At 41.9% G+C, this 17,053-nt stretch overlaps 1 protein-coding gene across 1 annotated transcript in view; it reads right to left on the reverse strand.

Annotated features, from left to right (window-relative positions):
- Positions 1 to 5,002: 5,002 nt before the first annotated feature.
- dntt (deoxynucleotidyltransferase, terminal) overlaps positions 5,003 to 17,053 on the reverse strand; it is a 57,132-nt gene continuing 45,081 nt past the window's right edge. Inside the window, exon 11 of the mRNA XM_036547372.1 lies at positions 5,003 to 5,128. Within this exon, the coding sequence (XP_036403265.1) occupies positions 5,042 to 5,128 (87 nt within the window). The 3' untranslated portion in view covers positions 5,003 to 5,041. The remainder of the gene's footprint in view (positions 5,129 to 17,053) is intronic.

A 17,053-nucleotide genomic window follows, 5' to 3' on the forward strand; every position in this document is an offset into this window, starting at 1 on the left:
TTATTTATAAAACATTTATAGTATGATTATAATACATTTATAAGAAGTGGACAGAGTTGGTCTAAGCTGATAAAATATCATTGATGGAAAAATAAGTCAAAGCCAAATCCATCCACATAATGAAAGATGTGTAAGTATTAACTATCAGAAGACAACTCATTTTAAACCATCACACAGGCATACACATATACACATCCAAGGTAAACTGTATTCATGCTAGTATGGCAGACAGAGCCACACACAAACACATAACACATTTGAATTAAACCCTCATATTTCCTCCTGCCATGGCCCTGTTCCGAGCATCTGTCCTATTTAAATGGCCCATGCTGGTACAAATTAAATGTAAACCAGCCAATATCCTGTGTGCTTCTACCTGAAAGAAAATCATTTACTATTTCCTCAACTACAAGTTTTGATTCCCGAATCTCCCCTGTTGTCAACATGGGTCTCTCCGCTCTAAAATTCCATAGATAGGGTATTTCTAAGGCATGAAATGAGGTGCTGTCTGAAAAATATGCCGGGTCTGAGGAGGTGAGAGAGATCAACTCCATATCCAAGGACCACAAAATGAGGACCATGACTTTATTAGCATATTTATGAGGTGGAAGATCCGTATTTTCATATTCTTGCCGCCGCTAATCCCGGGAAGGTTGAGGAGGGGAGAGAGGGAGCAGGGCGGAGGGCGAGCGGGTCAGGACAGCGCTCGGAAAAGACGGTGAAGAGGGGGCAGAACGGAAGAGCAGGTTCAGCCCGCAGCTCCACGTCCCCCCTCATCTCCTCCGTCCTCCGCCTCGCTATCTCTCTCTCGCCAGGTGTGAGGGAGGACGGTTAGTGAGCTTCCATCAGCCCGTCCTGATGAAGCCACAGTCGGAGCCTGACGGCTCTTTTCTTCGCTACACGTAACTGTCAGCTCTGCGTTTCTACAATGATGCTCCTTTCTCGGGGAAATCTGAAGGTAGTTTGTAAGCTCTTTGATGAATGAATGAATGAATCAATGAATGAACCAACAGGGTTTAAAAAAGATCTTTCACTCTGCGTCAGTCTTTGCACTGACGATGGTAAAGCAACAGATTTGTGCTCTTTTTGAGGAATCCTCAGACTGTATTGACCGAAATCAAAGTATTAATTTCAGTTGATGTGGATTGGGAGCCAGTGACAGGCTGGATGCTGTTGTCTGAAAGGCGGGTGTGCTCTGCCCTTATTCTGTCACACAGCTCCATTGAGTTTGACTGGCTCAGACACATGTATTGTGGCTGGTACAGGAGACCCCATAAATCACTGTCCACAGATAGAATACAGAAAAGTTTACTTGAGAAAGTATGAAATTTGGTGGCTTGACCCAGGGTCTATGTCTGTCTTTTGAACTTCTTGCATCTATGAACAAGAACATGAGGTAGACTGAATATGCACTGTTGTGGTTATGTTTCAGCACATCTTTTCTGCATGAATCAGGACTTTCTTTATGAGCTGTACTTGCATACAATCGCATAGAATCATTTTGTGTGGCATATTACAGCATTATTAATACTTTTGTTAGATGAGAAAGCATTGCCATACACCAAGAGCTAAGCAGGGTTAAATGACACTGGAAAATGCCCCTGCCTTACACAAATATGTCACTCTGATACACAAATACACATATGCATACAGACACAAATAACTCATACTAACAGACACATACACATGAAGCATTTTATGCATGCGCGCACATACACACACACACACACACACACTACTGTCCATCCTTAAAGGCCGCTTGTCGCATTACGCCGTCCCCCTCATTAAAACGTTGTGTCACGGCTTCATCCCTGCATGGACGGGGGAGAGCCTTCGCCCCTCGAGTCTGCACGGCTCGAGTGTCCTCCCCATCGGCTGTGCCATCTCTCTTCCTGCCTAGTGACATCACTCGCCTGCCGAGGAAATGAGTCCTGAAGCCATGGCCCCCTCTTCATCACTCTCCTAATCTCCAGGCTGACAAATTAATGGAGCCCATAAACGACCTTGCATTTTTCAGGACATCGCAGAGCGGGTAGGCTCGTTAAGAGGTGGGGGACAAGGGTTACAATTAAGGAGCCCAGAATGGGACCCATTTAGCACTCGCAATTACGCCTCAAATTTTCCATCTGAGCCCGAGCGGTGCTGATAGCCCACTCTTTTTATCAGCCTGTCAGGATTGATTGTCGTGACCCGCAGACAGTTAACCTCTGCGTTCGTTTGTGTTGCAATTTAGGATTACACTTCAAACAGCGTCTTCTCTCATGGCAAAACAAGTGGTTCTTGATGAGCAGTGAGGGAAATCAAGCACTCTCAGTTACTGCGGCCCTCCAGGACCAGGGATGAGCTGCCAAAAAGGCTCCATGTCTGTCTGTTTGAACCTTCATCGATGTCACCTATTTGAAACAATTAACTCGCTTAACATTAATGAGTTCGCACTGTATAGAAAACAATTCATTATCGAATGAATATGACTGATGCTTTGTTTTCACTTACATTATGTGACCTGCTTTAAAGAGGTATGTGATGAATTCAGAATTGTTCACAGATGTCAGATTTGTGGAGGGAACCCAGGGAAACTGACAGAATAGGAGAGATACTTTATCTGAATCACAGCGCTCAGTGAACACACCTCATTAAGCAATATCATACTTTCAGAGTTACTTTCAACAGTTAAGATCCAGTGTGCATGGGTACATTCTAAGAGAATTACCAAAATCAGCAAGCGTCTTAGTCATGGTAAGCTGAACTGATCTTATAAATCCCTACACACTCAAGTGAAGCCCCCTGAAAACGTTTCTCACTTTCTTCGAGTTTAAAATTGGAGAGACAGGCAGAGAGCAGAGTCCATGGGACACATAAAATACACGGTAATAAAAGCCTGAAGAATGAACTTTAACTGAGAAAAAATATTCAGAATAATAATAGACCTTGACTTCAGGCCCAATCCCAATTTAAACTCAAACTTAGATTCAATTTCTCTCAGATGCATTTGATCAGCGAGAGAGCTGTCCGTATTGTGCTTATTATTTATTATGACTGAGTATGCAAACTGCTCCTGATTTGACAAGCCCGGGCACTGAGGCATTGCAAACTGTAATTATCCAAGAGTCTGGATTTTATTGAAGGCTTCATTTTGTGGTCTGGGTTTTTATTTGGCTGTTGACTGCAAATACAAAGGGTTATGAGAATTTGTTGATCATTTTATGAAAATTTGCAAATGGAACTCAGAACACATTGTGATAAAAAATTAATGATGCATTTTACTGGGAGTAAAATACAGAGACCGTTGGTAGATTTAATAATTCACACAATATGGTACAAAATACCCATATTCAATTGAGGCAGAAGAGAACAAAATTCATGTCAGCATAACAAAAATTGACTGGAGCATGGAATTAATTAATTATCTCTGTATTATACTGCATTAATACTACAGCATGGAAACATCCATTATCACTGTATTATACAATATTAATTCTGAAATGTATTCATTACCACTATAATGTACTCCATTACTCCATACTGGAAGCTATTCATTATAAATGTATAATATTGTATTAATGCTGAAGCATGGTGGAGGGGTAATTCAACAAACCAGCACATACAGGTACATATATACATTATATTTATAGTCATTTAATTAACTTGCCCACCTGGCTGACCAGCCTTGACCCTTTTCGGCATTCTCAGCTCACATTTTAGTTACAGCTTGTTTTTACTGCATTTTAATCTCGGTAGCATTCTCACTTTGTTACCATGCTCTGGGGGGTTAAATGGGGTCATGACATGATGGGAGGTGGGGGTAGTGATAAGGATGGAGGTTGGCGAAGTTGTTCTGCTCATCTGTCTGCCTGTTAGCATCATCCAGGTGCAGCCAAGCCCCTCCGCCACTCTACCCTCTGCTCCCCCTTGCTGGGTCGAGTCCTGAAAACGCCCAAGCTGCTCCATTTAAGGATCTTTTAATAGAACAATTCAAAAGCTCTGACCCAGGCGATCCATCTTACTCTTTCTCTGGGTGAGGGCAGGAGCACTTTGGACACTGTTCTAGGTGCGCACCTGAGCCCTGGAGCAACAACAAGAGCAGGGCTGGTTTCCTGGGTGGGGGACCTGGGTCTTTAGCCCCGTGAGGGAACTGTGTGTTACTTAGTGAGATCATTCTAGGTGGTCACAGGTGCTGTGGATGTGAACCAAACTTAGGCTGCAGCAGTCATGACTGAACTGCTGTGTGGGGAACAGAAGTCTCTCTCATATTGTGAGCTGGTGGGCCAGAGGGAGCAGAAGCTGGGGTGTGGCAGGTGGGGGCAGCACTCTCCAGGACAGGACAGTTGGCAGGACAGCAGGCCCTGTAGGACCTGAGGCAGGCATTAATGTGATCTGACAGTCAGGGCCGGATCGCGGAAGGCTCTGGAGAAAGCCGTTCTTTCTCCAGAATTAGCACAGACTAGATATGATTTTTTTCCCTTGTGATTCACATCTTGCCAGCAGAGGAAAGACTGTGACGTAGCAAGGCTGAAAGGTCGTGACTGTGGGTATGCTTCTTTCTCTTTGCTGTGATGCAGCAGCACCCAACGATGACTTGCTCATGCTGAATTTCAAGCAAAAACTAAAGGCTGATGCTGCAAAGTCTATAAAATCTTTGTGTCAGTATAAGCTACTCAGCTTGGCTTCCATCTGGCCGAAGTTCAGGTGAGCATGCTGCCGTCTGGAAAGGTGGTGATTAAAACAAGACACTTTCAAAGGGCTTTTGCGTTCCCATTAGCGAGTCACCGCCAAAGGCAATTTTTTATTCAGTTGCATTTAGCATGTGTGACAGTGGCTAACTAACACTGCAAGGAAGTGAGCTATGAATAGCGCGGTACCACGTTATGGCTTAAAATGAAATAAAATGTTGATGAATGGATTCTATCCTACAGTACCTCTGGTAAATGACAGCACTACTCTCATTCCAGAGACGAATGGTGTGTGGAGACGGTGTGGTGAAATTGCAGGGATCCTGTCGGGATAACAGCCAATGGGAGCGGCTGTTGGAATGGAGAATGGCTCAGGCATTCCTCTCCCATGGCTCAATAAATTCCAGTCCCAAATGAGCAAATATGTCCTCTTCTGTCTTTGCCGTCAGAAACGTTTTCTGGAGAAACAATAAAAAATGATATCCAAGTGTACACAACCATCAACACAATTAAACAATTATTCAAGTATATACTGCAATTCAGCTCATCCTTCCATTCACACATTGTACAGAAAGTTTGCAGACATACGAGTGTATAGTGTTGAAATTAAGTCCGGAAATTAAGACCACCGTGCAGAGAGACCCAAAGATAGTGAGAATATTCCCTTCCAGCTGCATCCATTGTGGGGAAAGGTAGACTCCACTTAGACGAAAATGGGTATTGCTACTGTGCTTGCATCATCAACAGCTCCAAAGCAAGCCAGCCATCTTATCACACCCACATCACTCGCAACAGCAGTCCAACAAGGACAGGCTGCCTGTGATCGGGTGATTAAGGCTAATGAGACCCAGAGAGAACCCTGAATTCCCATATGAAAATGGTGTGCCGATGGAGCAGATAGAGCAATGCAGGGTAACCCACATGCAGCAGAGCCCAGGTCCTTGTATCTGAGACCTGGATCCTGAGGAAGGACAATTTCATTTCTGAATGGTTGATATAGGTCTTGACTCCAAACCAATGTGTCACCAATGGGACGGTTTGGTGACTTGGGGAAGAAGACACAAAGGGAAACAGACAACCAGTGTTTTTTTTTTTTTTAACCATACTGTCAGCTGCAAGAGAGGATGCCAAATTTTCTTCTGGTTTCAGAAAGGGCTCGTTGGTCTAGGAGTATGATTCTCTCTTAGGGTGCAAGATGTCCCAGGTTCAAACAACAGATGAGCCCTTGCTTCATGACATTGAGATGGCAAAATCTCGAATGAAACTGCGTAAATGTTTCAAGTGCTTGATTTAGGGCAACAGTGTAGCATAGAGGTAGGGAGCAGGGCTTGTAACTGAAAGGTTGCTGGATCAATTCCCTGCTGGGGCACTGCTGTTGTACCCTTGGGCAAGGTTCTTAACCCACAGTTGCCTCAGTAAATATCTAGCTGTACAAATGGATCAAACTATAACCTACATGTATGTAAGTCGCTCCAGATAAGAGCGTCTGATAAATGACAGTAATATAATGTAAAGTGAACATGACCTTTAGCAAGGATCAGTCCTTTCTGCTTTGAGTCTGCGAGCGTGGATGTTAAGCTTTCACTTTAAGCGGAGAGAGTAGGGCAGGTTGGAGGCACATCGCGTGCCAGGGAGATGTCTTCATTGTGCCGCCCGTATCAGACTCACCGCGTGCACGGGAACAGTGCGGAAGTCGTACTCCTGACACATCCTGCCTTAAAGTGGTAAAGTAGAACTGACATGAGGAATAAAACAGCCATCGGAGACAGACCGCGCCATGCACGGATGCCAGGCTGTAACCAAGCATATCTCTAGAAAAAAATAGCAATTCAAGGCACCTTTACTGCCTGGCAGCCTTGTTATTTACAATGCAAATCAGGAGGGAAACAGTTTGATGTACAGGGGCCCAAGGCATTCAGGGAAATGTAGCATGCACTATCTGCACACATTTTACTCATTCCTGGTTTGTCATACGTCTTCACTGATAAAATCACAGAAGAATTGGTCAGGGTGTGAGTTATGTATCTAAATCTAATTACCCCCCGACGGTGAGGAATAACAGCATGCAGCAATCTCTCTATAGGGATGACAGTCACATGTTTTAGTCTGCTGTGACAAGCAGGAAGAGAAGTCATGCTAATTTTTCTGCCATTCAGCCAATAGCAATCTGAAAATACAAAACAATTAAGAGACTTAGATTCTGTTATCTCTGGCTCCACCCATACCACAAAATGCTTTATGTACAAAAACTACTAAGGTCCCCAAAACACTCTTATTGTTGAAATCATGGGTACTTATGTACTTATTACTATTAACTGGTGGTAAAATATCTTCTGTACAGCTCCTCACCAACACATACAGGCAAACACACCTACCCACATGCACATACACATATACATGTACACACACATGTAATACACACACAACCATAAACACAGATGCACTCGCGTGCACACACACGCAAACAAATCTTTCAGGAATTTTACAGACCTTGATTAGTTTAATCTGGGACAAACTTCCATCATCAGCTAAATGAGTGGTTTTGCTCTAGATCAAGGTTTAGCAAGGTCAGTGAAAGACCCCTTCAATAACTATGAATTGTAGTTAGCCCCTGTATTAGGCTTCTCCAAGGTCAACTTCCACAGGTTGCATTCATGTGTTAATTCATTTTATTTATATACATATGTTTATATATACATGAACAAACGCACGCACACACACACACACACACACACACACACCTGTGTTACTCCTTACTCAATTGATTAGCAAGCTATAGTCACTCAACATCCAACTTTTTGCCGAAAAGGGAGGTGATTTTACTACGTTTTCAGTAGCTGCAAATATTTTTGGTATTTTTTCTGAATATTTAGCCTTATGTGAGTATATCCAAGATGTTTTTTCCAACTAGCAAACATTTGACACTTTACTTAAAAACAACAAAAGTAGTTTCTATTTCATGTACATGAACATCACAAAAAACAATTTTTTGGAGTGTAAACAGCATTTTGGCCATTTTCCCAGTCAGCAAAAAGAAAACTGATATGCATGAAAGCTTTGCACGGCTGTGTACTTATTGAAGTGATTCAGATGAAGAACTGTGTAACATCAATCTTCCATGTAAAATTCAGACATACAACTTTCTGGGTTGAATTCCAGCTGTTGAGTGACACACAATAAACTCTCACAGGTAAACTCTCATCACAGGTATTAACCTCATTGCCCTAAACGTTTTGTCAGTGATGCCTAAAACCTGCAAAGGAGTTTCATTCCTGCTGTCTCCACTCAGCCACTATGCCCCCCCACCCCCCCACCCCCTTTTCACTTGTAGATCACGAGAGCTGGATCACATCACAGCCATTTCGCAGCTGCAGCCTCTCTTCCTCATGGAGACGTTTCGCCCCCACCAGCTCGCCAATAGCGGAGGTGACCACGGCTCCGGAGCTGAGATCCAACACGTTCCTCGCCTGCTTTTCAGCTCGTTTAGCCCCAGTGGCTAATCTCACAGGCACGGGTGCGTCTAATGAGGGTTTATTAATATCGCCTTCCGCATGCGGCCCAACACGGACTGGCCTGTCCGCCCACACAGGACGCCGAGAGAGCCCGGGCCCACTCCCACTCCCACTCCCACTCCCACTCGCAGCACAGACAGGTTTATCACTTTATAATTAGTGGCTCGGCTGCTGGCGAGGAGGACTCTGCTCGCTCTCAAGCAGCTGGTGAGGCGCGAAATGGGCTCATCCTCGCCATCTTTCTCGTTATCGATTATCCCAGATTAAATAACGACAGCAGGGCTGTGATTGTCTTATTTTAAAAGCTGGAGTCTTCAGAGCGTCGAGCAGCTAGCGGTACACATCAACGACCTCGGCAAACTCTGTTTGCTCATAATGGGAGTAGATTGGAAGCCACTGTTTGTACATTGTGGTAAGCCATGTTAACCGCTTCAGAATGTTACAAGGAAAGGCTGTTGATGTAAACAAAAACCGAGTCATCAACAAACCAAAGAAGGAGCAGCAAAAGAAGATATCGGTCATTTCTGAGCGGTTTAAATTTGTCCTCATATGATCTTACCAGTAGCAATGGTTAATGCTGGCAGTAAGGAATCTGCTTCCAGGACATTCTCTTAAAGGGACGTGCCTCCAAATCTCGCTGTCTGCTGTCTGTCACCGGTGACCCAAAAGCCCTTTGAGGCAGGTTTGTTAACAGGGGCATGGGTAGGGTATTAGTCTTTAATTTCTCCACCTGGATGTGGCTGCACTGTCCTTTTATCAATGTTTTGGAATTTAATATCTCTAAGATGGTGTCTGTCACTTCAGATTACACTTCAAGGCCTTCAGCACGCCAGAGAGCTCTTATTGATGGCTATTCACATAGCCATAACAGTTAGTCCTTTTCCTAGAGCATCTTAATACTGCATGACATTAAGTCATTCCACCTTTCCCTTCTTATTGTGTTACTCTCTGATAGCTATGCTGTATACATTGGAATGATGTAACCAAAGCACAATGCTGTTTGGCCTTAACAGTCAGTGAATCTTGTCTTATTTCAAACTATTTTTTAATGTTGCAGAAATAAAAAAAAACCTAAATTATTTAAAATAATGTACCATGTACTTGCTATTGTTTAACATGCTAGTATTCCTTAATACTATAATTTATAATGTATCAGTTAAGTTTAGCTTATCAGTGTTAGTTCAGTTTTAATTAAGTTACACATAAGTTTTTGTACCACTTGGTGTATTTCTGGTTCAGTTCTTTTCTATCATCACTGTTCTGTTCAAATATTTTATCACAAATCAATGGGTATGGAGCCCTTTCATAGCTCTGCCCTCTGAATTAGAGCCTACGGGAGAACCCACATCTCATCTCCCTCTATGTAAGAGCAATGGATGCTGTTTTAAAAGCTTACAGAGGTGTGAATCACCTGGGGCTTGAACCCATATAAGGGTAGACAGTGAAAATCCAAGCCTGGTCCAGTGGGTCACAGCTTGTTGAATTTTTGAGTGTCTCATCATGCACCCACCCTTGCCTCTAAGTCTGTAATACGATTCCTGTCTTTATAAACACAGCAAAGGTTAAGCTGTGTGCTCAATAACCGGTCTGCTGTGCTCTCATTTGTGTCTGCGATCCAACTGTTGTCCTTTTATCTATAATTTGCATATTAATATAAAAGTCACTTTGAATGAGTTTGACACACATTAAAAATGAAAATGCCCCCAATCTTTATTCATAAAAGAAATTAGAGACAAGAGATTGCTCTGTGGCACAAACTTCATTCTACAGAACTATCCAAATATTTGCACTGGGATATATTTTAAAATAGATATGACCCTTCATTTATTGTGGCATGAGATTCTGTATAGACTTCATGTAGATATACAAGTAATATAATATTTAATATGTAAGCTACATATATTAAAATGATTTGTGTTCTACAAATGATTGATCTGCTAACATTTTTTATTGTATAGATTTCATGTAGATATTCATGTAATATAATACTTAAAGTGTACTGTACATGTATTAAAATGAATTGCCTCCTGTAAATTATTGATCTACCTAACTTTATGATCCTGCAGCATAGCTGCTGTGTAGTAGAATTTTATGATCCACTTGTGTGATTGTTGCTGATTATGTCTCTGTCAGAGCTGAAGTATGAATCTGTAAACACACTTACAAAGATGCAGAGAGGTCAGCAACACACTCACCACCCAGTGTTTCTGGCAGCGGCCTCTCCAACGCAGGTGTGGAGCATGTGTCGCCAAATTAGGTATGATTAATCTGGGCCCTTGCTCTCCGCTTAAAGGGTTTTTCAAATGATTTATAGTGGATGGTACATAACCTCTTTGTTTTAATTGTTTTTTTTTATTACAAGGTGAAAACAGGTTGTTATTACCAGGGAAATGATTAATAGGATAATCGTTTGATCGGCTCTGTGTTAATCTGTCTTTATTGCAGCACATGGAAGCGGCTGACGACAGCAGAGGAGTAGGAGGCAATTAGGCTTTCTATTCTTTGCAGCAAAGTATTTAGATTTCCTGCAGCCTCTCAGCTGCGCAGGGCTTCATGTGATGTCTAGAGCCCCCGTTTAGCCCTGCTAATAGCCACTGCATTTTTGGCATTGCGCCATCTGCATGCTGAAATCACGTATCGGCTTTTTTTTTTTTTTTGTATTATCCATTCAAATAAGGAGTAGGCAAACATGGTCCTTGAGTGCCACAGTTGCTTCTAATACATCAGCAGTGCCACAGCCGAGATTTAGTCCTGCAAGCTTCTGATTATATACCAAATTCCCTGTGGTTCCTCCCCTGGAGATTTTTTTATCATATTGGCATTCAGTGTCATGTGACATGAGTCAAGCTTTGTAATTTGATCCCCTGAGAACTCCCTGGGACACCTTTTACAAAACTCAAATATCAATATTAGCACACAAAATTGCAAATGAAATTACAAATTTGTATGAAATGACAAAGTGTGTCTATAAAATTTAGCACAGGTTTACTTTTTATCTTATACAAGCTTTTTATCTTTACTTGGACTTGAAAGAAAACATTTGCATGAGTTACACAAGTAAATTTTTTATACTGCATGCACAGCAGTTTATAAAGTTGCAGATTCCCCTCTACCCAACTGAAGAATCTTCTCATATTTACAAAATGAAGGTTGCTTTGGAAGTGCAAAAAATCACTTTAAATTAATGTTCTGCATTTCTATACCGAACCTGGAGAAGAGGACAAGAACAAAGAGGAACTGAAGGCCCAGAACACATTGCTCTGGGTGATGTGCTTGGTAACTGGTCATGTGTATGGTCACTGGTAATGCTTTTACATTAAAGTCACTCTTCCATGCCAAATTGTCTGTAGACTACACTGCACTCCATGCATGGCACCATGTCTGTCTAAGAGGCGTATAATCTCAACAATTCTCACTGTTGTATTGGGGCTAAGAAAAGTCGTTTTCTCCCGGTACTCCAGAGGTATTGAGTTCCAGTGTATTACACCACGAGATCACATAATATGCGGTACCGTGCAACTGTTACTCTCCCAATGTTGATCAGCACTGATCTGTAAAGATCAGTCAATTGTTTCATGAAGAAAGCTAGCAGTTCAGGTATAGCTCTAAACAGCTGGGTTCCTTATTACTGCTAATAATAATAATTTAAATTTCTCAGCTCAGAAAAGGCTGTAAATAATTAATCGGTTCTCTCAAATGGGACTGCTTTTGCCTGAGCAATTTATTTCCTCCAGTAGACACCGGGGCCCAGGCCTGCTGCCTCAGCAGCCAACAGTTACTACATTTGAAGCTGATGCAAAATGCAAACTCTGTTCTGTTGTTTCACGTTGTTTTCAGGGCATTTCAATACACTAACTGTGTGAACAAGTAGAGCTACTATCACAAAGTATAGAATATGTGTGTGTGTGTGTGTGTGTGCGTGTGCCTACACAAGCGCAAGCCTGCATGTATATGTGTGTCCTAAATAGATTACATTGGCTTTGAAAATGAATGCCTCTAGCCCGAGCCTCTGATAACAAAGGACTGTCTATGACAATACACCTTACAGTGTCATCTGTCTGCTAAATCAAATTTAAAGAAATCTGCTCTAGCGTTTTGCAATAACTTCAGAGGCTGGAGTGACAGATGCTATATGAAATGATTTACTCCATGTTGAATTTGAATGAAGATGCTAATTTGTTTGCAGAAGCCATGTGTGAAATACCTAGAGTGACTGGGTATCCATTATCCATTCAGTTAGGTAGTCAGAAGATTCCTGTGATCTATATTTTGTATATATATAGCACACACACACACACACACACAGCCCGCTAATACAACTGTGATAATAATCTGTGATAACAGTTGCTACACAGACATTGCACATCAGATTTCTGTCCTCTAAGTAATAAGGATCTCTGATTTAGAGGCAGATGGAGGATGTATTATTGATGCAATCAAAAGGTGTGAGATCATCTGCAGAACATTCAGAAACAGAACCATGTGTCACTTACTGCAATGACACATACTCAATAAACCATCAGCCTCACGTTTTCCTCTCAACCCTCCCATCACTACCTGCTAACAGGGAAGTGGGTAATTTTGCCTGAACCCCAGACAGGAAATGGAGGTGTGGGGACAGAAAACAGTCTGATACAAAAATAGTAAATTCATATTGTCTGGAAGAAAGCCTGGTGGTATCTGCGTACAACTCCCTCCACATGCTGTATGAGATCACATCCAACTCTCATTTAAGTGAAAACCGAGTGGCCTTTTTTGCACTCCGTTTTGGAGTGCATCCCAAAAAAACAAGCTTCAAGTAATATTTACTTACTATGGTACTATGGTTATTCCCACTTTCATCATAAAACAGATTGTGAAGTAATCACCTTAGAATCAGCTTGCCAATCTGCTGAGTGTTCACACTAAGGTCCAGCACCTGAGTTAAACATTGCCCAGTACTGTTGCCTCATTTTTTTTCTTGTTTCTTTGTCTTCTTCACATCCTTCGTCTTCCTTTGAATTTAAATCACTGTACGTCATTTCATAGAGTTATAGAATAACTGTAAAAATAGCTTAGTCTTTGTGATAACAGGCTTGCCAGTCGAGGGGGAGGACATGTAGGAGGCGGCACGGGAGAAGGTGTCGGAGAGACACTTTCTCTCGGGAGGGCCAGTCCCATTGGCTTTAACACCAGAGATCATTCTCTGCAGCGTGGGAACAATTGCACTATGTCTCAAATTTCTCTGTCTCTCTCTCTCTCTGTATCTCTCCGTCTCACTGTCTAAACCAGACCTTAGCTCTTTGATGCTACGCAGAGGACTTCACGCTTCAAAAGAAACAAAGATAGAAACATATTTAGTGATCTGAATGTCTTAATTGTTGTATTACTTTGCATTAGGAGGGGGATATGATAACAATAAATTGCTCTGGAATACTAAATACCACTGAGAGTGGACTTTAGACCAAACCACTTAGATGTCAAAATACTATATATAAACACGGCAGACACAAAGTACATTGCAACAATATCGCAACATTGCAACAATATCGCAACATTGCAACAATATCAAAACAATTGTGTTGAGACAGCTCAGTTCCCTTCTCTTCACTGTCACGTGTGCACTCTAAAATCCAGTATCACAGTACACCATGGTCCCCACCCCTGATTCTGTGACTGCAAACCATACATTTTGCATCATTTCTGCTTATGATTTGTATAATGTCTCGGTTAATTCTTTCCCCATCCTTCGAGCGGGCCCCAATCAATCCGTGATTATATCTGGAAATTACAATCCGCATTCACTCTGCTCCCTTGTTCCCCACAATGTAATTTTCACACCTGTTCAGTATGCCATGGCCTGGCATTAAACTCTCGGTGCTCAAGGTGAGAGACAGCAAGCTGCTATCTCTGTGTGGAACGCATGAGAATGTTTTTACATTCAGTTCAGTCATCACACGGAAAGAAGGTTTTGTGTGATAGCTCATTTATACTATTAGCCCCATGGATTCAATCAAAACTGCCAATCTATCCTGAGGCAGCAATGTGCTTTTCCTTCAAAAAAAATTCCCAGATTAATTCAGCTCTACATTACATTAATGTGATCCCTGGATTCAATCGAAATTGGCAAGCCATCACAGAGGTAGCTTTGTTGTAATATGGCACAAAATTAATCTAGGAGGGTTACTTATTTACTGAATAAATAGCATTCCCTTTTCAGAAGACTTGACTTGGCTCTGATCAACGGGTTAATATCCTCAAATGGGATCAACACTAATGACAACAACTTCATTAACTTCCACACATACGTCCTGCAGACCACGTGATGTCGATCACATGATGTCAGCCACATTTGGCTGCACATATATTTGTTCTCATCTGTGTGCAGTGGGAGATATGTTTATTTCAGTGTCCATCCAAGGACAAACTCCCTCAAATTTCAGTCAGCATTAATGCTTCCCCACTGCTCCATTTTAAATCTATTTAGCATCCTGACCAATGCACTCTAGTGATGTCAAGTCTCCTCATAGTTTGATAGTTCCTGTAGAAATAAAATACAGAACATTCACACAGTGTAACATCTCCCAATACAGATCAATGCTTCATCATAAAAGGCTCACATATAGAGGTTTATTTACATGGCTTTCTGCCCTATTTCACTGCATATTGAACACAAGTTGGACATAAATTATGAACTGAAACCCGATAAAATCAAGCTGTGCTCGCATTCACTGTTCCTCCTACACAGAGAGTAATGTAGCCATTAATTGTAAATACACAGACACAAAAAAAGGATGGTAATATCTGAGTAATGGATTAGTCCTGAAGGGGGTCTATGTTATAAAACACGTGTATGTTTCATAGAAGAAGATTAAAGATTTACACTGTGGTGTAAATAAACATGTTGTGATGATTACTGTGATCCAATGTAAGGGTTCAGTTGCTGTGCAGAGAGCAGTTTAACAGCCCACCTGTACGGAATACATACTGTAACAGTTTTATAACTTTTATAACTTATAATACAGTACAGAAGTGTCATTCAGCAGCATCCTCTTGATTACCACTACAGATGCAACCACTAAGACAGAAGACAATTTCTTGCTTCAAACACACTTCAAGACTCAATAATATTATTCATTTGTTTAGCTGATGCATATATGCACGGTGACTTGCACACCTAAGACTTGACATATTATGCATTCATACAGGTTATTATTTACTGTGGTGGTTCAGGTACTATAAACTATCTAGTTAAAGGGAACAAAAATAAGAGTCCCACATGGGATAGGACCTTCCAACTTTTGGTTCCAAGCCAAGTTCCTTGGCCACTTCTGTGCACTGCTGTCTAATCAATGCTGCCTACACAGGTGGACTGGTCACAATCTCAAAAACCTGCCAATGTTTTCGGCCGAATATATGTGAGATAACAGACACTGCACAATGCCTTGGCTGATGTAACTGTTATAAGGCTCTGGCTTTCTTTGTTTAAGAAAGACGCTAAAAGAGTAATGCTAAAAAAAACACTATAACTACATACAACTGATAGGAGTAAATGTGATCTTTTTAAATCATAGATTTTTTGGAAAGAAGAGAATAGAGAGCGATTCAATCAATAGATCCTCTTCTCCGCGCTCTGCTGATGCAACCTCCATTTGAGGAGGCCACAGCTGAGGTCTCCCCAGAATAGCATAATTGAATAGATGCTCTACTTTATGGAAGCGCTGTGTACAACCAGGAGCACCGTAACATCTCTGCATCAGGCTTTCTGTATTAGAAAAAAGGGGAGAATTTGAGCTCCAGTCATATTCCTGAGAGGTGCGTCTATGCTTTTTTTCCCTCTTCTTAGTTACAGTATGTCTGATACTTCATCGAACAAGCTCCCTGTGCAAGTATCGCCTTTCCGAGCTCAATACCAACACATGTCCAACATCAGCAGCGTTTAACCTCTCTCCATTAACCCTTGAGTGGATCAAAATGATATTCACCTCACTAGTTCTGCTTCTAAACGCCGCTTTAAGCAAAAGAACACACCAACAATCAATGCACTGTGGCATGAAAAAGCTTGTGTTAGCAATGAATGCATGAATTTTCAGGTATTAATAGCTCAATGATACCTTTTGGCAGACTTTTTTTAATCACAATACACCAGATATGTCAGAAGACAGCACAGGCAATGAGAGATGAGGGAGGCAGGCAAGCACTGGACAAAGCTGGGTTGACCAAACTGCATAGAGTTGTGTTAAGAAAACTGGACAGAGCTGTGCTAAGAAAACTGGACAAAGCCGTGCTAAGATAATTGGACAGAGCTATGTTAAGAAGAGGCTCAAGTGTCAGGATCACGCTTGGAAACACTTCTTACACTGACTGTCAGCATGTTTAAACAAATCTTTTCTTTCCACATGTAAACACTTTTCCACAGGGCTCGGGTGTGGACCGAAAGGTGAATGGTACAAGCATTCTTCACTGATGTGGTGTTCGGGGGGGGCCGACACACTCTGCATTCCCTTTCGCCTTCACCCCCCCCCCCCCCCTCTGCCACGAGAACAAAAGCCAACCTCACTGTAATTGGAATCTACACAGCAAATGGAACCCACTGAGCTGAAAAGATATTTCATGCCTTTTGAAATGACTGAAAAGCGTGCGCCAATAAAACACCAAAGAGGCCTGTTGACGCTGAAATCCTAGTGAGTGTCAACACGTTTAACCTTGACTGAGAGAGGTATAAACGAGTCTTTTTGTGAGAAACAGTCCTTGGTTGCTTCTCTGTTAATGACATCAGCTTGAGAATCGGTTTGAAGTCTTTGGCTCAGAAGCATTCGGTGTTCACAGCCTCCCGGTTATACAGGGACAGCACTCAAATTCCAGCAGGGCATACAAGCCTCATTTTCTCAT

This window comes from Megalops cyprinoides, chromosome 15, assembly GCF_013368585.1.
Source record: "Megalops cyprinoides isolate fMegCyp1 chromosome 15, fMegCyp1.pri, whole genome shotgun sequence".
Lineage (NCBI taxonomy): Eukaryota > Metazoa > Chordata > Actinopteri > Elopiformes > Megalopidae > Megalops > Megalops cyprinoides.